Below are 22,100 nucleotides of genomic sequence, written 5' to 3'. Positions count from 1 at the left end.
ATTAAAGTTTACAAAACACAATAACTTTCGCTCATTATTCTTTGTATGGTGGCAAAAAATGATGCTGTCTGTTAAATAGCATAGAGTAACATGTTTTCAAACCCAGCAACTTATCAAGAAAGCAGAGTGCTTTTGCATAATGAGAGCTGCTTGGAAAAATGTGCTTTTGAAAGTCTAATACAGTTTTCTTCGTGAACTGTGAAATAGCCTGCAAAAAGTGATCCAGGGTACGCTTTTATTTCATTCGGGTTTCTAGAAGAGAATAACTTCTGCTTTCTTTTTAAGGAAAGAAGGATTGTCCAAGTGTGGAAGATGCAAACAGGCCTTTTATTGCAATGTGGAATGTCAGGTATGGTCATGCAATTTGTGAGGGTGGGGGGTGCAGAACTCCAATTTTTGTGTGTGTGGCATTGATATGCTCTAATTGTAGTGTGGTTAATAGCAGTCCAGTCAGTTCCAGTATCCCACAGATGCTGACCATGGAGTCGTGCATTGGACAATTACAGGATTTCGACATGGTCTGCGTGAGTCTTTCAAGATCAGTAGCTCCAGGGCTTGGTACCACTGAGACTTTGATTAGAGCTGCCTGTCAACCCACTAATTATGTCTGTATTACTTCTTCCTTTAAGGACAGACCTGATAATTTAGCATTAGCTCACTAAACTGGGAAGATATCCTGTGTCTGATGGAAAAAAAAATCAAATCACTAAATAACCATCTTAGGAGAGAGAGAGTTTTTTAAAATTTTTTTTTTTTTAGAATATTTGCAAATATTTTGAGTGTACCACGTCTGATATTAGTCATAACCATTTGAAACCTATCAGGCTTTCTCCATAACTTACTCACTGTGGGAACTTTTATATTCTCTTTTTTTAAAGGTCCCTGGATGTAGAATATAAGCACATAGTAGAGCAATACTAAGACATCCAAAACATTTGCATGCAGTTTTAACTCTGTTTTTAATTCAAATTAGAACAAGCATGTTTAAAAAAAAAAAAAAAAAAAAAAGGAGAGAGAAAAGACAGGATTAGTCTATTAGAATCTAGCCTTTTTGGGCCCCCAGCTTGATGGGGAAGAATGATCCAGATTCTGTGTGGAAAAACCCAGCTGTGTTGCTGGTTGAATAATGTGAGCTCTGCAAGCTCTGTGGTGCTGGGCACAGAGTGTGGAACAATGCTGATGAAGGATTTGAGTGACCCAAGGTCTGGCATGCCACAGTGTGTTAGCTATAAATAATCCAAACCTTGTCCCACATGTTAACGTGCTGTTTGGTGCATGGGTCCATGCCAAGTGGTCTCTGTTGTCATTACCTGGACAGAGATGGCGTGGTGTGTGCTGCTCCGTTCCCAGGCACTTTGGACATGGCTGTTGCTTTTATTTCGAGGGTGTCTCCTATTCTCCTGTTGCACAAGTTTCAAAAGAAGCCTGACCTCTCCTCAGTTTTCCTTCTATCACTTCCCCAGCTTCCTGCTTTCCCTCAAAATCCTAGTGAGTTGTGGGTGAATCAAATAGCCTTTTGGTTTTCAGGCACCAGGAGAACTCAAAAGGCTTAAGAGAAATTAGTTTTTTACAAAATTTGCAGTAGTTCATAGAGTTTCCGAAGGAAAGCTTACCGTATGAGCATCTTTAAAGGTCTTGAGAGAAATCTGGATGAGCTTTAAAGACAGTGTAGAGAAAGCCTATGTTTCTTCCATGAAAAATGCTAGTTTCTAAGAAACGTTTCCTCATGTCATTATTTCTTGCAAGCTTTCAACTACATGAGGTAAGGAAATCCTTGAACAAAGCAGCTGTTTAGCAGCTTTTATCTGAAACTGTGAGCTTCTTCTCTTACTATATAAGATGTAAAATGGTTTATGAAACAGCTGTGCAAGGTTTTCTGAAGTAGGAAAGCTCAGTAATTTGTGCTGGGAAAAATAGCAAGTAGATGTCATGTTGGAAGTAGAAGAACCTATTTCTTCTCATCAATGGTCCTTTGCTTTCATCACCAAGTGGCCCTTCCTCAGTGTCCTGACTTGACAAGTTCCAGCTTTGACAAGGTTTATTCTTTTATATTTACAAACAAGGAGGAATTGATTTTTTTTTTCCCCCCTCTGGTAAAGTTTTGTACATGTACTGCTTTTTTTTTTTAATAATTTTTTTTTAAATTTTATTTTGTTTGGTGGTCAGAATTCTCTCTCTCTAGAGGGGCATGTTCCTAGAGTAAAAACCTGAACTGCTGGAACTGAGTGGTTTTTCGAGTTTAAGTCTACTAAAGCTGATGCTCAGCAAAATCTTGTCTGTCTGACAAGTTAGTGAATGAGAATCTTTCCTACCCATTGGTGTGTGTATGATGCTCTGGATATAAAGGCCCTTTTTAGATTTTTTTGGTGTCTGAACTGTAGTATGACATGCACAGGTAGTAGCACCTCACTCTTGCTAGTGATATAATATGTCTTTTGATTCCCTGGTTGATATAACACTGTCTTCCATCTTTTGGGCCCTTCTGAGTCAGTCTGATGAAATTTATGAACATTGCTGAGATTGAATTCGTTGACATTCTTTCAAAATTACCTTCAAGCACAATGTTCTCTAGAAACTGGTCTCCACTGACTGCATGTGCTACACAGACAGTCTGCACTGCATCTTCATCCCTGTCTTGTTCAAAGGCACTTTTCAGCAGTTCAGCAATTCAAAAAAGGATATCTGTGCCTTGATACTGAATTTGTGATGCTGGAATGTACAGGAAATATGTCCCTTTTGCCTGCATGCATGTGAGACATCATGAGACAGTCATAAAAGGCCAGGGCTGCACTTGAGAACTGTCATGGTATTGTTCATTTCACTTTTATTTTATAAGTTATTTTTTCCCATAAGTCCATTTTTTTTTGGTGAATTCAGCTAAAAATTGTATGCACCCAACAGGGGCATGGCATGATTTCGTATGTTGGTTTGGTACCTTGTTAGTCAATGCCATGCAGTTAGGCAAATGTTTACCACATGAGGCACACTGGGATAAAAACCCAAAGCTTTTGAGCTTGCTCTTGTCTTACTTAAAGGTGTCCTATACCACAATTCATAGGAATTCTTGCTCATTGTGGGGAGAGGTGGATCTATGCACACACACAGGCTTTGGCACAGCTCCGTAATGTTCCTGTTTTGGTGTCTTGCTTTTAGGATGGATAACCAAATGTTTCACGTGTATTAAGCTGGGTGTTAGCATAGGTGTGAATTCAGGGCATATAAGAGTGGAAGTTGCCTTCCCTGCCTGTCTTTGCTGCTCTTCATGTTTTGTGGGTTGAATCTAGTCTGGGTTTGCTGGGTCTTTCTTTCCCCAAGCCCTAATCCAGGTGTCCTTTTAAAAGGGATTGTGATTTCCAGCAGATTCACACCGTCCCACTCTCCAGTTTCACCTCCTTGGAGCACAGGCCTGTTATTATAACAGTGGCTTTCAGCCTCCATCTGCAGCTGTTCGGGTCTTGACTTCTTATATTATAATAATTTTAGTCAAGCAGGAGGAGATCTGTGCTCATTCTTTCTCTTTAGAAATTAGCTGCTGGAACACCCTGAAGAGAAATGTTTTAAGAGGGTTGCGTGGTTGCAATTTTGGACCTGGTGAACATGAACCAGCCGCTGGAACTCCTCTTGCTGTTATTACACATGGCTATCATCTATCCCAAAGAGAGTGGAGATCTGCTAGCCAGTGTGCAGAAGGAGATGTTTCTGTGGTGATTTTCAGCATTTGAAATATATTTTGAACAAATCACTTATGGGGTTTTTTTAACATATCAGGTTAAAGGCTGCTGAAGTTGGTATTGCTGGAGTGAGTGAAACAGGTATTTTTACCAGCTAGTAAGCCTCAAAATGTAGTTGCACACCTGTGATTAGCATTAATCAGATGTGTTACAAATGGGACCTCGTAGAAATGGCCTGCTCCTCTTTGCTAAGCTGTAGAAAAAAACAAATTTTTTTTTGCTGTAATGATTCTGCACAAAAGGATTTTGACACTGCAAGATTGTATTGGGTGTTTGTCCCCCTATACAAAAGCTTTCCCAGTGTATTTTTCTTTGGTAAATGTCTCCTGTGAACATGTTAAATGTTAGCCCATGAAAGTCAAATACCCTCTATAGCCCAGTGTTTGGTAAATGATGATAGGGAAGGATGGCTGTGAAGATAAATAAAACTTCTACCTTGACTGCTTGCTGCAAGGCTGTATCAGAGAACTTTACTAATTAATATCAGACATCAGAAGTTGCCTCACTGGAATTCAGTTAAGGAGTTGGATGCCATTTGATCACAATTGGGCCTTAAGTTTCTGAAGAATTGAGCTTAATCCCTGCACTGGCTTGCCCATCATTTCTCTCTGGAATTTTTGTGTGTTTCTTTTCAATTGAGTGAAATAGAGCAGAGTTCTTGCTTAGTATTGAAAAAGCCCATGTGAAAAAGGAAGAATGAGGACATTTGTTTGGACGTGAGTTTTATTTTTTTATTACGATATTTTGTCACTTGTTGTTTTTCTCCTATGGTGAGGTATAAGACAGTGTTCTGGGAATCAATCCAGTAGTCCTGGATGGCAGAATCTTTTTGAAGAACTTGGTGAAGAGGAGTGTTCCCATGCTTTGATGTAAAAGGCATAAGCTTTAAAGAACTTCCCTTCCAAAAATGTTGTCACTCCTAAATGAAGGGGAAGATATTGTGGATGTAATGAAAATAGGAAGAAAATATCATTAATGTAGCATTAGGGATTCAGCTAGAACAATGCTACTTGTTATAATTCAAACTACCTGGAGGAAAATGTGGAAAAGAATGCAAAACACAGTCCTGCTGTGATCGCAGGGAAAGCTGCTGTCATGGTGTTTCTATCCCAGGTATTACTCAGTCATCAGAACTCTCTTTTTTTTGTGGTGTTTCAGGCTTTTATCTCATTTTGCACAATTCAGCCATATCTTGTCCCTTTAACCTCCCTACCAGTTCATATAACTCAGTGTGATTCTGCCTGGGGAAAGATTTTAATTAATGCTGTGTAAAGAATAAAGGAACAAATGGATTTTTTTTAAAAAACACTGCTTCAAGACAGGCACGTGATTTTGCATTTTGATTTTTTGTTTTACCAAGTAATTTTTCCTATTTATTTAATGGGTGTGTATGGATAAGAGTCCTGCAAAGCTTCAGGTTCAGTGCTTTCACTTTTTGAACAAGCATGCTAAAGTTAGTGGGTGTTCTGGGTAAGCAAGAAGGGCTGAGAAATGAGATTTCTCTCTGTCTCTTTAGCCTCTAGCCTGTAGCTTTCTAAGCAAAGGCTGTCAGGAATTTTCCAGAAACATTTTTGGGGCATACATGGAAAATGGGTCTCTCTGGGGATGCATTTTGTAGTGTGACAGCTGTAGAAGAGTTGAGAGTGTAATTTCTCATGACATGATTACAGTGTAATATACTATTTTGGTTCTGGTCTGTATTGCTACATCCTCTTAGAATATTTGCACTGGAGCTTATTTCAAGCAGGCTGTATGTAGGATTTTTGGAAGTACCATAGTGGGATATTGTGGACAGCAAAGTTGACATTGTGAGGACTTGAATACCCTTGCAGTGTTGCACTGCTTCAAATCCTACCCAAGGCCAGGGCAGGTGTTGACCTTTCTTTTCCTAATAAAATAACCTCCTAAAGCTGTCTGTGCCCTGGACGCTTAAAATAACTGTTTTCAGTGGAAGAAATTTTGGTGTAGTAACTCTGAAATTAGTAATCTAGGCTTTTGTTTTGATCTGCAAAACCTGTAAATAAGCTGACCAGCCGAGGCAGGAGGCACGGAGGGTCCTGATTCCCCTGACTGTTTCCTGCTTTGGGGGCCTGTATGTAGTTCCCACAAGGAATCCATCTCCCAGCAGACCCGTAGCACATCTACCAGTCCTGTGTAGATGCTTCAGACAGCCTCCAGTGTGTCCCCCTGGTGTTTCAAACAGCTCTTGCCCTTAGTGGTTGGGCAGCTGAGGGAAATCGTTCCTTCTGTGCCACTCAGTCACTATGATGGGCCATATTGTTGGGTTTTAAAAATTATTATTATTAAATAATAATAATAATAATAAAATAATAATCAAATAATAATAATAAAATAAAAATAAATTTATTTATTTAATAATTTATTCAATTATTGTTGGGTTTTTTAAAAATTGGGGCTGAGTGGGCCAACTCAGAGTCTGCCATACTGAGCGAATCACAGTAGTGAGATTTCAGAACATTCTGGAAGGTGCTAAAAGTTTTCCAAATTTTCACTTACAGATTTGTGGGATTTGTTGTGTGTTTTTTTCTCTGCTAGTGTTTTCCACCAGTTTGAATCTGGTATGAAAGCAAAATTTGATGCTTCCTGAGCAGACGGAAAACTATAGATCTGTTCTAACATAGTGCTATAAACATGTGTTTGGGATGAGATACAGCAATAGCTAACTGTGCATTGCTTGAATATTTCCATGTTTAAATGAATTGATAAAATGAAATTTGATGCAGTCTGAGGACAGCCTGGGCTAGTGCTATGTGATTCTGTGCTATTGTTTGGAAGATTCTGTGGCCTTGGGTGAAATTTGTTGAGTGACAAAAGCCAGTGAGTGCCTTTTGCCATCACTCCTGTATGTCATTACTGTCTGTTGAGCTAGGAATATGCTATGCATTACCTAAACTATATTCTATACTTTCAACTAAAATGTTTGTGTCTGTATTAGTGTTTTTTCATTATCTAGCTGTACTTTTATTCTTCAACATTTAAGGAAAAAAACCTGATAATTCCATCAGAATGTTTGTGTTTGACCTTACAGTCAAATTATTCTTAGTGATTGTGAATCCATTGACTTCAGACACATTACTTCTGATTACACCAGGGTCACTTCATAGTGAGGGGCCAAGGTATTAAATGGAAATGAACCCAATAAAGTCATCAAGCTCAGACCTACTGCATCCTCACATGCTTGATCTGAACAATAAGAACTGGTGATTTATAAATCGTGTTGTCTGTTTGCTTCTCTGTCATTTAATACTTTTTTTCCGTGGAGTAAATGAAGATGTTCTGACCTCAGCTCATCCCTTGTGAATTTGTTTGAAAACAAGCAGGATAGCTGAACCCCTTAATGTGACTCAAGCTTTTGTTCCAATTTACTGAGCGTCACCTTATTTTTTAAAGGAAACACATTTCACTTGACCTCTAGGATCTGGCAGGACTTGCTTCATCCCATTTTTCATAAGTTTATCTCCATGGCTCTTTTTTTTTTTTTTTTAAATTTTTTTTTTCTCTGTTTTCAGAAGGAAGACTGGCCAATGCACAAGCTGGAATGTGCCTCTATGTGCACTTTTGGGCAGAACTGGCATCCCTCAGAGACTGTGAGGCTAACAGCAAGGATCCTTGCCAAACAGGTGAGCAGAAGGCGAGGCTTGGGAGGTTTGCTCCTGCTCTGGGTGCCAGGGAAGGCAGGAAAAGGAAAACTGACCGACAGTAACTGCAGCATGGTCCAGCTGGAGACTTTTGTAGGAAGCTAGAGAAAGGCTAGTGAGGTCCTCAGCTGTAACCTGTGGCCACGGTACTGCTGAAGAGAGCCTGGGAATCCTTACTGATGGCTTCACGTTGGTGTTTCAGCCTCTGTGCTGGTAGATTTGAGCTCCTGGTTACACACCTGGGCAAGCACCAAGACCACACTGATAGAAAGAAAGAAGAATAAGATTTGCTATTTGGGTCTCATTCCAAGGAATGCTTCTGGAGTTATCTGGCTGCAGGCACTGACACCTTTATGAAGCAGTTGTCTCTTGTAGTATTTTTCAGCTACAGTTGCGTAGCATTGTGCAGCATATAACTCTCAGTACATTTATGAGTCAAAACACCCCTGAGGTATTCAGGTATAAACATTTATGGTTATGAGTTAGCTGGTGAAAACCAGAGTTTGAGAGAGAAATCTCAGACCCTTCGTGTTTGGAAAAAAAAATATTGTGAGTAAGGAAAGAAGATTGCAATGTCAACCTCCATTTCAGTGTTCCTTAACCGTATGGATACTGGGGATAACACAGGTGCTTACAGGGATGGGATGGGATTCATGAGTTTCAAGGTTATTGTGCTGTATCTTTGTAGAGCTCTAAACTCTCTCTGCAAAAACAAATCCTCTTTGAAGCGTATTTTTATGATTGAGGTCTGCTTATGTGACAAGGGCAGCCTGGATACTGTATGTAGGGAGGATTTTGGTGGCCTGCTGGGAAGGTAGCTGCATCCTTGCTGTGTGTGTAGATGTGTGTGCTTGAATGCACACGTGTGTGACTCAATTAAAGCCGTTTGGGGGTGATCCACAAACAAAATCCAATGTTTAATGACAAAAAGTCGTTGGAGTAAATTTCTGCTTTCATCGCTTACAGGGAGGGGGGAGAACCCTACATGTCATATAAAAGCTAAATATGCAAACCATAGTCCCTGAACCTCAGCTGCTGGGCCACCTGCAAAGCCATATTTAATGGCCAAGATTACAAAGAAGTGGCCTTAGGCCAACAGTGGAGCATTGCTTTTGAACTCTGTCAACAGTCAGTTTATTCACTTTCCTCAAAGCAAAGCCTGTCTTCTGCCTGCTTGCTATTGTTAGCAGCTTTCTGGGTGTCTAGAACAAAGCAAATGACATATTTAAAATACTGTTCAGTTTATGTATATAAATTTGAGAGGAGTTCATCTTTGGCTGCCTAATTTGGTGTGGAGAGAATATTTCTATGCCTTTAGTTAGGGCAGTCAGTTTAACTCATTGCTGTTCATCAACTCTTATAAATTCCATGGACTGTGGATTCAGGTTTGTCTTACAGGTAGGAGTTCCCAAATTCTGAATGAGTACACAAAACTGCTGAAATGAAACATTAAAATATTTTCTTTTTTTTTTCCCCCTTGTTGTTAGAAAATTCACCCTGAAAGAACACAGTCAGAGAAGCTGCTTGCTGTAAGAGAGTTTGAATCTCGTAAGTAAAAAAGGCTTGCAGGTAAACAGAGGTTTTGACTTAACCATATTAATGATTTGTTTCCCCATGGCTCCCCTCCATCAACACCTTTCAGAACATCCCACTCCTGAGGAAAGAAATAAACAAAGAGAATGGGGGTTCTTCATTTTTTAGAAAGTGCACTGCTCTTTTTTTTTTTTCCTTGACTGTTTGTTGGAGCTGGGAAACAAGGATGAAAACCTAGACAGAGTTAATTATGTAGTGTACATCCATCTCTTGCTTCTCTGGTATTCTAGTGTCTTTTGAGAATTGTAATGTTGCAAAATTAAAATAGCTGGTATTTGTTACCAGGAGGCATAAAATCAGAGACAGCACAGTTGCTTGATGGTGACAGTGACTAAGGGGCTAATTGCAGAACCCTCTGGACTGTGCTTCAGTATCTGTCACTGCCAGTCAAATCTGACATGTTATATAGGATTCCATGTCCTAAATGCTCTAAAATAATCCGAAGAAGGAGATAAGGCAATGGCTTGCTTTTAACTGGAAAGCTACTGTTTACATCCAATAAGGCTGAGTTAGGAGCTGACCATTAGTGCCCATCCTGGCACAGTTTTCACCAGTCTGTTGTTTTCTTTCTTGGTGCTGAGCATAATATACACGGAGGCAGTGGGTTGTATATTCACATTACTCACTCTGATGGCTTCCAAAACCTTTTACAAAATTCTGAATAAATGTACTCATTGCTAGGGCTTGAGGTAGCAGGGTAACCAAGCACAGTAGTCTTATTTGCTTCCTGAACAAAAGCTCCTGTCATTGCTTTTGGGACAACTGGGGGAACAAGGGGGAAAGATGCCAGCCTTTAACTTTGCCTATGGCAAGGATAGTTCCGCAGGTAAATTGGCAGGATTGAGGTTGAGGAGAATGGGTAAGTTTCTGTGTATTCTTCTGCATTGCAGCTTGTATTCAGTAATTTATTAATCTGAGAGATAAAAGGTGAAAAATGGTTTTTTTCTGTTGCAGTGTCCCACTTGTCCTCTAGAAGCCTTTGTTTTGTTAGCAAGCACCCCTGTTCCTGCTGCTTTTTGACTCACCTCACTGCTTAGCACACCTTTATCATTTGTCTTATGCTTTGCAGCACCATACACGGGACAGGAAAAGGCACCTGGCTATCAGTTGCAAGCTCAGAATTTCTTGTTTCTGATTTGTCTTCATTCTCATCAAATGGTCCCTTTTCATTTCCCTTAGTGGTTTTTGTGACTCCCCCATCATTCTCATCTGCTCTTACAAATAATTTCCTCCTTCTTTGACTGTTGCCTTTTCTCTCCATTATTATTTTGAGTTGGAGAGAGCAGGAGAGAACACTGCCACTGTGAGAGAGTGGATTAGGAAGAAACTTCCAAACATTCTGCTCTTGAGGGGACCAGGAGCATATGGTTGATAATCTAGCTTACTCTGCTTGGGCCAGGTAGGGAAAGGTTCAGTGGCCATGGCTTTGGCTAGAACAGGTCATGGGCCTGAGGGTTAATCTCTGGAGAAACCCATAATGGAATACAGTTGGCAGGTGTGCCAGGACATTTCCACCGCTGTTAGTAGATGTCTAATCACATCTCTGTTGGTGGTCACCCCCAGCCCATGGAGATGTGGGCCCTTTCAGGCACTGTTTGCTACCTCCTGAGGCAGGTACCTGCAATAGGTCAGGTGGATTGCATTCCTGGGCACCCTCATGCTATCCTGCTCTTGCTGCAAAGGGAGCCCCTGTAGCCAGCCCCAGTGTTGTTGCTAGACCCCTATCACGTGTGGCCACAGAGAGTTGGGGCTCTGTGCTAGGAAAGACCACATCTTCTGAAAGGAGCAGGGATAAGCAGCCTTAGCTGCAGTTTGGGCTGGTTGGTGCTGATAAGGAATAGGTCTGTATGAGAAGGTTTCATTGCATAAAGCTTTCAGGTAGGTGATGTTTAGTGTGAGCTCATGCTGCGGGGGGGGGACCATGTAGCTGGTGAGGTCTGTCAGACAGCTGAGGACAGCTGTCCCCAGCTGAAAGGCTTCCAGAGGGCCAGGGCTGCTGGGCTGTTTGCTACACTTAACAAATGTGCTTCAAAGACTACAGCCCTTCTCCCAGGAAAGTAGTCTGTGTCCAATTATCTGCTAACCTAAGGGTGTCAGAAAATGCTTTTTAATCCTTCATGTTGGGCATGTGCTGGACTCTGTGATCTTGAAGGTCTCTTCCAACCTAGTGATTCTGTGATTCTGTGTTCTTGTAGCGCACGTGTGGCTTTAGCAGAGGCAACATGATGTTTGTGGAAGAGCAGGCACTTCTTGCAGTACTTCCAGGTGGCTTGTCCCTCAGGGGTTTCTGTTAAAGTCTGGGCCTCTTCTAACCTAAGGCTACCTGGAGGGGTGTTCCTGTTACTGAAATGAAATGTATTTTTTGTCCACAGACCTTGACAAACTAGACAATGAAAAGAGAGAGCTGATTCAGAACGACATTGCTGCTCTTCATCACTTTTACTCAAAGCACTTGGACTACCCTGACAATGCTGCCCTTGTAGTTCTCTTTGCACAAGTAAGTTGGCTAGAGCACAGCCTGCTTAGGTGGATGGTGCTGTAGGAGTTTAGCCTTCCTGAGAGGGGGAGAATGCTAATGGCAATGGGAATGGTAGCTCTTTGCTTATCTTAGGGACAGATGGAGATCTGCTTCATTGAGCAGTAGTGTCTGGATGTGCCCCACTTCCGTCCTGAGGGGAGAGGCTCTTGTCTGCAGACTTTCCATGAGGTGCTTCTCAAACACTGAAGAAAATGGGAAACAGCCTTTAATAAACCCTGTCAAAGTTAAGCTTCTTGTGGGCCAAACATAGTAAGGCTGTTGTTGAACTAACACGGAAGGCTGCTCACCTGAGACCCTGCGGAGGCAAATCCTTCATTCAGGCTTCAAACTTGTGGAAATCTTTGCTGGTCAGGTCATCATTGTGTTTGACCTTCACAGGGAGTAAACTTCAGAGACGCAGAAAGAGCAGCAGAAAGCACGGCCTAAAACTTTTATCTGGTGTGTGGCTTTTAAATGTAGTCAGGTGGTTTGGCCATCTGGAGAGATGAAGGAAAGACAGGATGTCTTGTTAGATAACTTCTGATATGTCACTTCTTTTTTCTCACCTACTTTTCATATGCATCTGAATTGGATGTATTGTAGTGGATGGAATAATACACTGGTGGAATACTGAAAGATCCGTTTTCTTCTTTTCCCTCTTTTGCTTCAATATGAGCTACTTTTGTACTTAGGTTTCTGAGTAAAATAATATCTTGAGATGGGGGCAAATGTTGACTTCTGTGATGAAAGCTGAGATGGAAATATCCTGTTTGGTAGAGCTGGGCATCTATGAACAAGGAGGCACAGTTACTATTTCCTTACTACAGTGGTACTCTTATTCTCTAGGGGAATGATTCTTTAGGATGTTTAGTATCTGCTTATCATCCCATGTGTTGTTTCTAATTACACATTTCCTGTCAATGATGAGGGATATTTTTGTCTTTCGAAGACTTTAAAATTTATATTTGTCAGAGGCATACTTTGAAGATGTTAGTACAACCAGTTTCTTGTGGTATTTCGGAATATTTTTTTTAGAATGTAGCCACAATTCCCCAAAGATTTCAGTATTTTGGCTATAATGACTTTTGTTTCATGTCCTGTCCAAGAGCAGCTCCACCAGATTGTGGTACTTTACCTGACTTCTGTGAGCTGCTGGCTCCCAGATCTCATATTCCATCCAGTCTTCTCTGTGGATATCACCCCTAGGTGTTATATTGTGCTCATCCTGATCATCAGGTAACTCTCTGTCACTGCGGGCATTAGAATTTTTTGAACTAAAATCTCCAGAAGTCATCTGGATGCTCCTCAGGAATGTCTTACAGGATGCAGCCTTCTGAGGTGTTAGTCCCAGGATAAATCTTTCCAGAAGAATGGGAGGTATGCTTGTACCTGAGCTGTGCAAACATGTTTCCTAATAACTAGTTAACCTAAAACCAGTAGTATGGCTGTGCTGCTGCTCCTTTGTTTTCCTTCAACACTTACTTTGGCCTCATAGGGTTTGTTTTGCTTCTCCATTCCCCATTGTTTCTCCCTGTGGTTCAGGGCAGTCACTGGGACTTGAACACCTCTGATTTCTTCTCGTTGCTTTTAGTGAACTTTGCCTGATGCTATTCCTTACACAGCTAAAGTGTAAGTGCTCCTTTTGAGTGGAATAGGATTCTTTTGTCCAAAGTCCTCGCCTTTCACTGCTCTCTTCTCCAGCTGTTGCCATCATTCTACTCTCTTTTTTCCCTATGGAATAAAGCTCTTGAGGCTGGAGCTTTTCTTCCTCAGTCTCACCTTTGAACAGTTTCTCTCTTGCCTCAAGTTCCAGCATCTCACCCTTTCCTTGAAGACCTTGCATTTTGTGCCTCCCTTTGCACATTCTCTTTTCCACCATTGGGAATAACCTTGAACTCCACTTTTATTGCTGTCGTCTCTTCACTCCTTCCACTTTGCCTGTTTTTAGTCATGCATTAATCTGGTGAAACCAGTGATATCTCATCCCTTCTAATCTCTCGTGTCATTTCTAATATGATGCTTTCATGAAGTGTGTTGTCTCTGGCTTAGTGGAGGCGAGTTGATGATAACTCACTATGTATTTTTAAATATTTCCCTGTGATTCAGAACCATCAAGCTGTTCTTTGTCAGCCTTTGTAGCCTTATGTTCTTACTTGCTGTTGATATTATCTTTCCCTTCTATGCTGTTTTTGCATTCAGCAATTACATTTTGGTTTTGGTTCTGGTATGCTCTTACAGTGCAGTAGCATGCCCATCTTGAGAGACTTTGGGTGCTACATTGCTAAAAATAGCAGCATAAAGATCAAGCAAAGATAGCAGAGATACTGATGAGTGCATCAGGATACTTGCCTTAGTTGTGGACTCACCCTGAACAGTTCATACCTGAGGAGTGGCTTTGGGTATTTGTGTATTTCTAAAAGCCAGTCCAGGCTGCATTCCAGCTTGTGGGGCTTATCACTTTGCTTGGTGAGCAGCCTGGTCTGCTGGAAGGTGTCCCTGCCTCTGGGGATTGGAGAAAAAACAAGAGATTGGAACTTGATCTTTACAGTCCCTTCCAACCCAAACCATTCAATGGTTCTGTGATTACTGCTGGTAGTATTTGTTGTCAGCTCTTACCCTTTCCAAAACAGATACTGCACTATACTTGATTGACTGTTCTTGTGCCCTTTCTAGCTTTAACTGGGCTTGGCCATGTTGTTTTAGTGAGTACTTGTTTTAGTGTGTTACTGGTGCTTTTTTCATGTTTATAGGGAGATAATGGTGAATGTGGAGAGGGCTCTCTTTGTGTCAGTATGTGTGGGATTTGAAGTGGAAGTGGAATAAAGTACTTGACTGAGGTGCATTTTGGCCACTTAAAGTCATACAAACCACATGAAAAAGCTGAAACTTCTGTAAGATTCCTTTGACTTGGATGAGAACAAAAGTGAGAAGGTTTTAAAACCTGCTTGAGTCTATTATATAAGAGAGTTTTGTGAACAAGTTCTTTTGATCCTGTGTCTGCTTAAATTAGGAATACACTTCCTCTCATACTCTGTCCTTTTTCTGTCCCCTCCTATTCTATGTCTTTATGAGGTTCAAGTCTTTCTGGGTGCTTTTGTTGTTTTCACATGTGCTTTAGCTGTAGCTGATGTGTGCAGGCTTTGATGACAGGGGCCATTGTGGCAGGTCTCTGTGACATATGCTCCATCAAAGCTCTGCACTGCCCCAGTCTGGCTGAGTTTGCTGCCCTTCTTTCCCACATTGCTCCTTGCATGTGTCGTTCTGCTTTGGCCCTTTCCTTGTCACGGCCCAGTGAAGTCTCCTTGCCCCATGCTGGGGTGGGGTTTTGTGTGCTCTTTTTGAGCCCCACTTCTCTTGGTTGGCCCTCCAAGGAGCAATTCACTAGGTGTGTCCTGAGCAGGTGCAAGTGTTGCACTGTCAGTTCTTTAGTGTCCTGTGCATTCCTTTGGAGTGGGACTTTGTCCCCACTTCACTTGTCGAGATGTCATGGAGCTCCCTGAGTCCTGGAGAGGTGGATGAAAAATTGTAAGCAAATTTCTGCCAGTTTGTTTGATGTGTGAGAATGTGACATGTGAGTACATGGGGAGTACTCAGCTGACCAGAAGCTGATCCAGAAACTTTCTCTTTTTTCTTAGGTTAACTGTAATGGCTTCACAATTGAAGATGAAGAACTCTCTCATCTGGGATCAGCCATATTTCCTGAGTAGGTTAATTTTAATTTTTAAAAATATAAAGTTAACTTATTTAAAAACAAATAGAGGAACTAGATATCTACCAAGTAATTAATTTATCTCGTTTTAAATAAAATAAAATGTGGCAAATTATTTGCAGCAGTTTTCTTAAAAATCCAGTAATTTTGGTAAAATTACACATATAATTTGTTTTGAAACTTAGATTGTGAACTATATTCAGGTTGGTAAAAAACATTTACTTGGGTAGCAGGTTCTGGACAGGGACATCAAGTAATAACCAAAGCCAAATGAAAAGGATTGCAGGTGACTTGCTCTGTTCACAACTACCTGTTTTGGCTGGCTACAGTCCTTCCCCTGGTGCTCTCTGAACAGTATCCTTTCTACCTTTGTTCCTTGACAAATAGTAAATCCCTTTCATAGTAAATTCCTCCTTGCTATGGCAGTGGAAAAAAAAAATATGTACAAGCTTCTTAGCTTTACAAATAAACTGCAGATGTTAAGTGTTAACTGCAGTTCGTGAGTCGGGGACTACAGCTTTCTTCAGGGCCAAGAAACATTTCTTGCATTTTGAAATCTGTCCTTCCCATTTAATATTGTAGCAGAGGAGAGTTTTTTCTGCCCCTGATCTTTGCAGAGCCTGTATGAAGGTATTAGCACTGAGGCTTAGTTTGACTTCCTGGTGAGGCTTGGATTACTTGTAGCTTATCTGTGTCAAAGTAATCTGAAACTTAGGGATGCCCACTCAAAGCTGGATGTGATTTTGCCAAGGGCTGCAGACAAGCAGTAGTAGCTAGTCCTTGCTTCACAGATAATTCTTCTTCAGGCAGGTCTGTCTGATGCTCATATCCCTGATCTACAGATTGGAAATTAATGCCTTGAAATGCCCAGGATCAGAGTCATTGTGGGAAGAGGAGAGTATTTTCCAGGATGTTCTGGAGAAGTGTCCAGCACCATGACTTTGTAAATGCTCAGGATACAAGAGTCTGATCTCTCCTACTTAACAGTTATGCCTGTGAGCTGAAAATACTGAAGAGACAGTTGTTATTTTGCTAAATTGGAAGAGAAAGAATTAAAATTACAAGTTTTATCTCAGATAAGCAGTGAACTGCACTTCCTCCAAGCTTGGTAATAAGGGGATTACTTTTCTCTATCCATCCAGGTTTTTGTCCATCATATGCTTGTATAACAGACAGAAATCTCCTCCCTCCCACTTCAAACATGGAGGCAGTTTACATTTGAATAGAAGCCATCTAAAATTTTAACATCCATCTCAACTTGCAATGAAGCAAAGACTTTTGTTTTCCTGTATTTACTTGTTTCCTTTTAGGTTAAAGATGTTTTTTTCCTCTGAGGAAAATAGTCTGTCTGTCATGTTGATAGTAAAGCTGAATGAACATACCTGTCAGCTGTCCTGTAGCACTGTAAGAAGGGTAAAAAAACAACTTGCCTAGTTCTGCAGTAGTAGGATTTAAAAATAGTAATGATTCATTAGCACAGCCATTCTCCATGTCATTAGAATAAATAACAGTACAAGAGATTTTCCCAAGGTTACCTTCATGTTAAGCCTCAGAATAAAAACAGCTTAGAGAGACAGACTGACTCAATCTTTCAGACTTATTTATTTTGTGAAGTGGTGCTTAACTTTTCGCGTGTTGCTTGTGGTGGTGGCTGGGGAAAACATTTACTTTTCTACTTTTACAGTGTTGCACTGATGAACCATAGCTGTTGCCCAAATGTGATTGTGACTTACAAGGGAACCTTGGCTGAAGTCAGAGCTGTTAGAGAGATTGAGCCTGGAGAGGAGGTAAATGCAATGTTTGAATGTGCTCTGTTCTCCTGCAGGCCAACAGGATTCATTCTGCTTCTCAGGGATCATTTCAATTAGACAGCAATTTAATAACAGGAAGGAAGGATCTCTTGTTTCTCAGAGAAATGCAAGATGGTGCTTTTGAAAAATTAGGGTGGCTCTGGAGGACTGAAGGGATTTTTGGAGGCAGTACCCTATTTTTTGCTAATGGGAAGGGCACCTGCAGCAGTCACTGTGTATCTGCCAGCCTCTCTCAGTTTACCCATCTGTAAAATGAGGCTGAGTTTACTGATGTTTGGCTGGTGCTTTGAAATTCCAAGATCAAAGCAAATTATTGCTGCTATAATAGTTCCCAGTATAATAGTAATGTGTTGAAATTGAAGCCAGAATAAACAAGGTAAATGGGTACAGATAAATCCTCTGACTTCTGTTTGGACAGAGCATCCACAAAACATGGGATTTGGTCATATCACCTCAGTGGCATTTGCTGGGAAATCACAGAAGAACAAATGTGTGGTTTTAGGTGGAGTGAAACTGAACAGAGAGGAATAAAAATCTGTGGAATTAAGTAAGGCTCTAGGTTTACTTTGAAACTTTCTTAATCAAATAATGAATTTGGCAGGGAGTTTTAAACAGTAGAGCTGCCCTTTACTAAAAAAACCAACAAAAAAATATTAAACAGAGCTAGGTAGGATGTTCAAATACCTGTAGGCAATGAAGATACTGAACATCCTCTCTGGGGATGGAGTCTGCACAGAATTTCAATGGCTCATTTTTAAGTGTTAATTTAATGGGCAAAGTTCATACTGATAAGCTCAGATTTGATTTTTGATAACATCTACTGTTTTCTGAGGTGTGCAATAGCAGCCTGGAAGAAAGAGAAGTTATTTTTGTGGATTGTGCCTGATCCCCCTTGTGAACAAAGTGAGTTCTGTTGCTGTAGCCAAGGGTGAATGACTCAGGCGAGCAACTTCTTTTGATACCATTTGCCAGCAATGGTTTTTGTCTGTGATGCTGGCACTCACTGCAAATGCATTATGGTAACCAACAGGACTGATTCTGGCTTCAGAATTTTGTTGGGGAATCCCAGACATTTGCAGCATTCTGGGGGAAGGTGTATCATTAGAGGTAGATGATGTTGCTCGACATCTTCTTCAGGTTGAATTCTGCCTTAGAAGTTGCTTCAGCCGTCCAGGACCTCACAGGTTTTGCACATTTGCTTTTCTGACACTTCAGAATTTTCTAAACGTGAGCTGTGCCTGTGTGTGGTCGCTGTGCAGTCTCCCAGCCTGTGTCTCCATCTTCAGGCTCCGTGTAGCCATTGCAGGGCCACATTTTAAAGGGTTTTTTGCTGTGAATGTGGTTCCTGCACTCCACATGCTTTGAAAATATCGAAGGGAGGAGAGGAGTGTGAGGGAAAGAGGTGACATTCTCAAGAAGGTGAATGGCATGAAATTATATGTAATTTTACATTTGAAGAAAAGAGAAACTTTGAGTATAAAGACTGAGCAAAGCATTTCAGATGACTGTAAATGAGGAAACAGAGCTAAAGCTGTTCCTTGGTCTGTAGAATGATCAACTGCACTGTGCATTGGACGTGTTTCTTGGGGGAGATCTCGTTTTAGAAGCACAGCATTAAAGCTAGTTGCAGGGGTTCTTTTCTGAAGACCATTGAAATAGAGGAAAACTTAAGAATAGTGTGTGTGAAGGGCCTTTAAAATGTTCAAAAGCAGGTTTTCTTTGCTTTAAAATATTGCTGCTGAAGTAAGTCTGATATTCATTCTCCTTGAACTGGAGCACTGGGCCTCTCTTCTTTTCAGAGATCTAAAGGTCTTGTCCTAAGTTTCTAAAGCTACTAGTGACTGCTGTGGCCCCAATTTTTGTAGGTTTTCAGAAAGAAAAATTTGAGATTCCAGCCTCCAAAAAACCAGGCCACTGTAATTTATCCTAGGCTGGATACCTGAAATCATTATTTTACTTCTGAAAAGGAAGCATCTCTTTGTAGTCTGACAGGAGCCTGAGATTTATGCTGTAATAGTTTCCTTATCCACACCTGAATCTTGCTGTCCTGGGTGCAAGCCAGGGTAATATTTGAGGGAAATTCCATAAAGAATAGGAAAGGAACATTTCTCTGTCAGGTTGCTTTCACAAGTGACAGCTCCTGGTGCTGCCAAGGGGCTTGGAATGCGAGGCAGCAGGCAGGTGATGTGGCTGCAGGGGTCCACAAGCTGCATGGATATGCAGTTGTCATACTGCATATATCAGAACAAGTGTAATAAATAAGTGTAGTGGTGCTGCTTCTCGCTGACTGTTGTTTGTTTGGTTTTTCCCCATGTAGATTTTCAGCAGCTATATTGACCTGCTGTATCCCACAGAGGACAGAAATGACCGGTTAAGAGACTCCTATTTCTTCAGCTGTGATTGCAGGGAGTGCACTACAAAAGAAAAGGTAGTGGAACTGGTGGGAAAGGTACTTCTGACTGTCAAGGCACCTACCCATGTCCTGAGATGTAGTATCCTATCTGGCTTAATTACATTTTGGAAAGTAGGATGATGGGGATGGGGGGAGGTGGGTGTGTTTTTCTGTCTTTCTGTCCACAATGCTTTCTGATACTCATTCTTTCCACTGCAATCATGACACACCAGGAAACTTCCTGGTAGAGACCTATTTAAAGCTGAGATACAAAGCAAAGATGAAAACACTGTTAAAAGTAGATAATTATACTGTGTCTAAGCTATTTGGCCAAACTAATTTAGCTCAGAACTTTTTTTTTTTTTTTTAATTTTATGCTTTCTACCAACTCCTAGCAAGTAAATCTTGCTTGGAGCATTTCTGGGATAGAGTGCTGCTGCATTTCCTGGGTGGGACATTTCAGTCAATTCTAGGGGACATTGTATGGCAAGTCTGGATGGTTTGGAGACAAAGCAGAATCTGAGGAAAGATCTTTTCTACAATAGCCTCATACTGGTCTGCTCAGGGACAGTGTGGTCCTGGGTCACAGACCCTTGTGATGTGCAGGCCCAGAGCTGTGGCTATTAAACATGAGCTCAAACGACAAAGGAAGATCCAGACAGTGTTCCTGACAACGAGGTGTTTTAAAGAAAAGCACTTCTTGGAGGGAAAAGGTATCCAAACCCAACAGATACTGAGACAGCTGTGCCTGTGCAGCCATTTGGACCTCTTTCACTGAAGGTCCTACAAGAATTGAGCTCTATGTAGCTTATCTGTCATTCCAGACAAGGTCAGTGTGTCTGGCAATCCTTAAGTTCCGGATAATTTTTCCTCCCATTTTTACCAGGCTTCCCAAAGTGACCAGACAACGATTTCCTTCCCCTAAATGGTGTCGCTTTTTGTGATTTTTTTTTTCCAGATAGTACCCAGTATTGTTGCTTGAGGCCCTTCTGTTGATACCATATCATTTGTGTTTTTCCCCACAGTTACCTTGATAATTTTGCCACTGAGTTTAATGCAGCCAGGATTTCATCTCTGATTTTCAGCAGTGTGCTACTCTGGGAGTCCCCTGTCAATCAGCCTCCTTCAGTTTTGGAAAGAGTCCCTGTAGCTCTCTCAGCTGGCAGATTAAATAATAAAAGAAACAAAATCTTGCAACAATGTAAAGCTTAAACAGCAAAAATTTGTCTCTAGATCGTAGTTGGCTCCTAATGAAATAGTATGTTAGACAGAGAGATAAGAGAAAGTGGAGCTCTCCAGCAGGAATAACAAAATAAATGGAAGTGTGGTTTTGTCTACAGATCTGAAGGATCCTTTTCTGTATTTAAGATCATGTCATTTTCCACAGAGGTATCATTTGGTAGTCAGCCTAAGGTACCTGAGCTGGTATAACCTTAAAACTAAGCCTAAATTTATTTTAAACCCGAATCTCTTGGAAGCAGTGGCATTTCTTGTGTAAAACCACTTGCAACACAAAATCGAAAAGCTCTTCAGTCTTTCAAAAGAAAGAGACTTCATGGAAGTAAAGAATGGCAGATGAACTGGAAGGCCAGGGGATCCTAGGATTTCTAGCCAAGGCTTTAGAGAAAAATTGCAGGTGCACATCCTACCTTTGTTTTTTCATTCTTTGAAGAGCTTAAGTTCACATCTGTGTCTTTTTATTAGAGAAATTTTGTATAGCAGGTGCACTTTTATTTGTAGGGCTTGGAACCTGCCTTTGTAAGGTCCATTGTGTTTCCTTCAGGATAAAGAGAAGCTGGAAATCTGCAAGCTGAATGATCCTCCGTCAGCAGAGACAGTAAAGGACATGATCAAATATGCCAGGAACGTGATTGAGGAGTTCAGGCGAGCCAAACACTACAAATATATCCTTTGTCTTACTCTGACCCACTGGTGTGTGACCTAAAAATCTTGCCTGCTGGGCTTCAGAAGTACATGCAGGAGAAATACTGTGACCAGTAGAAATTAAACTTATCTCTGTGTTCTTTGTGGCTGAAGGCATTATCAGCTAATTGTATAATGAGAGGTCATTGAGTTATTGCATTCCTTGACTTCTTCCTACCCCCTAGTGAATTACTGGAGATCTGTGAACTCAGCCTGGACAAGATGGGTGCAGTGTTTGAAGACAGTAATGTTTATATGTTACATATGATGTACCAGGCCATGGGTGTCTGTCTCTACGTGCAGGACTGGGAAGGTGCGCTGTGTTACGGGCAAAAAATTATCAGACCCTACAGGTAAATATGACAGACTATTTTTTTTTAATGCTCTAATTAAGAATTTGAACAATTAAGACACGTTTGTGCAGAGGTCACTTCTCTCAGTACCTCTTGCATAAACATTCTATCCGTGATACCACTACTCAAAAAGGAATATTTAAATGCCAGGACAGTGTTTGTTACTGCCAGAATGTGGTCTGCAATATATAGCAGGACTGACTTTGAAATTCTTGCTTTGGGTTCTCAAAATAATTTCATGCCACCTTGGGTGCCCTGACAATTCTGTTTAGCTGGATAAATACTGGTTTCTAAAATACCATCGTTTTTTACTAAGGAAGGGCTTCAAGCTTCATCTGCAGCCAGAGTTTTGTACAAGGCAGTGGAGGCAAAGCCTGTGCTGCTGTCAGCCTCCCGCAGTCCTCCCTCTCT

General features: G+C 41.0%; 1 protein-coding gene across 2 annotated transcripts in view; it reads left to right on the top strand.

The window, feature by feature from the left end:
- SMYD2 (SET and MYND domain containing 2) overlaps nucleotides 1-22,100 on the top strand; it is a 28,962-nt gene that overhangs the window by 2,611 nt on the left and 4,251 nt on the right. Inside the window, exons 2-10 of one of the 2 annotated variants that reach the window (XM_059841061.1) lie at nucleotides 286-349; nucleotides 7,262-7,372; nucleotides 8,878-8,938; nucleotides 11,356-11,480; nucleotides 15,137-15,204; nucleotides 16,895-16,997; nucleotides 19,339-19,449; nucleotides 21,197-21,317; nucleotides 21,515-21,689. In XM_059841061.1, coding sequence (XP_059697044.1) covers nucleotides 286-349; nucleotides 7,262-7,372; nucleotides 8,878-8,938; nucleotides 11,356-11,480; nucleotides 15,137-15,204; nucleotides 16,895-16,997; nucleotides 19,339-19,449; nucleotides 21,197-21,317; nucleotides 21,515-21,689 — 939 coding nt within the window. The remainder of the gene's footprint in view (nucleotides 1-285; nucleotides 350-7,261; nucleotides 7,373-8,877; nucleotides 8,939-11,355; nucleotides 11,481-15,136; nucleotides 15,205-16,894; nucleotides 16,998-19,338; nucleotides 19,450-21,196; nucleotides 21,318-21,514; nucleotides 21,690-22,100) is intronic. The other variant, XM_059841062.1, reaches the window with a different exon arrangement.

Source organism: Haemorhous mexicanus, chromosome 3 (assembly GCF_027477595.1).
Source record: "Haemorhous mexicanus isolate bHaeMex1 chromosome 3, bHaeMex1.pri, whole genome shotgun sequence".
In the NCBI taxonomy this organism is placed as follows: domain Eukaryota; kingdom Metazoa; phylum Chordata; class Aves; order Passeriformes; family Fringillidae; genus Haemorhous; species Haemorhous mexicanus.
This window is presented reverse-complemented; position numbering and strand designations above follow the sequence as displayed.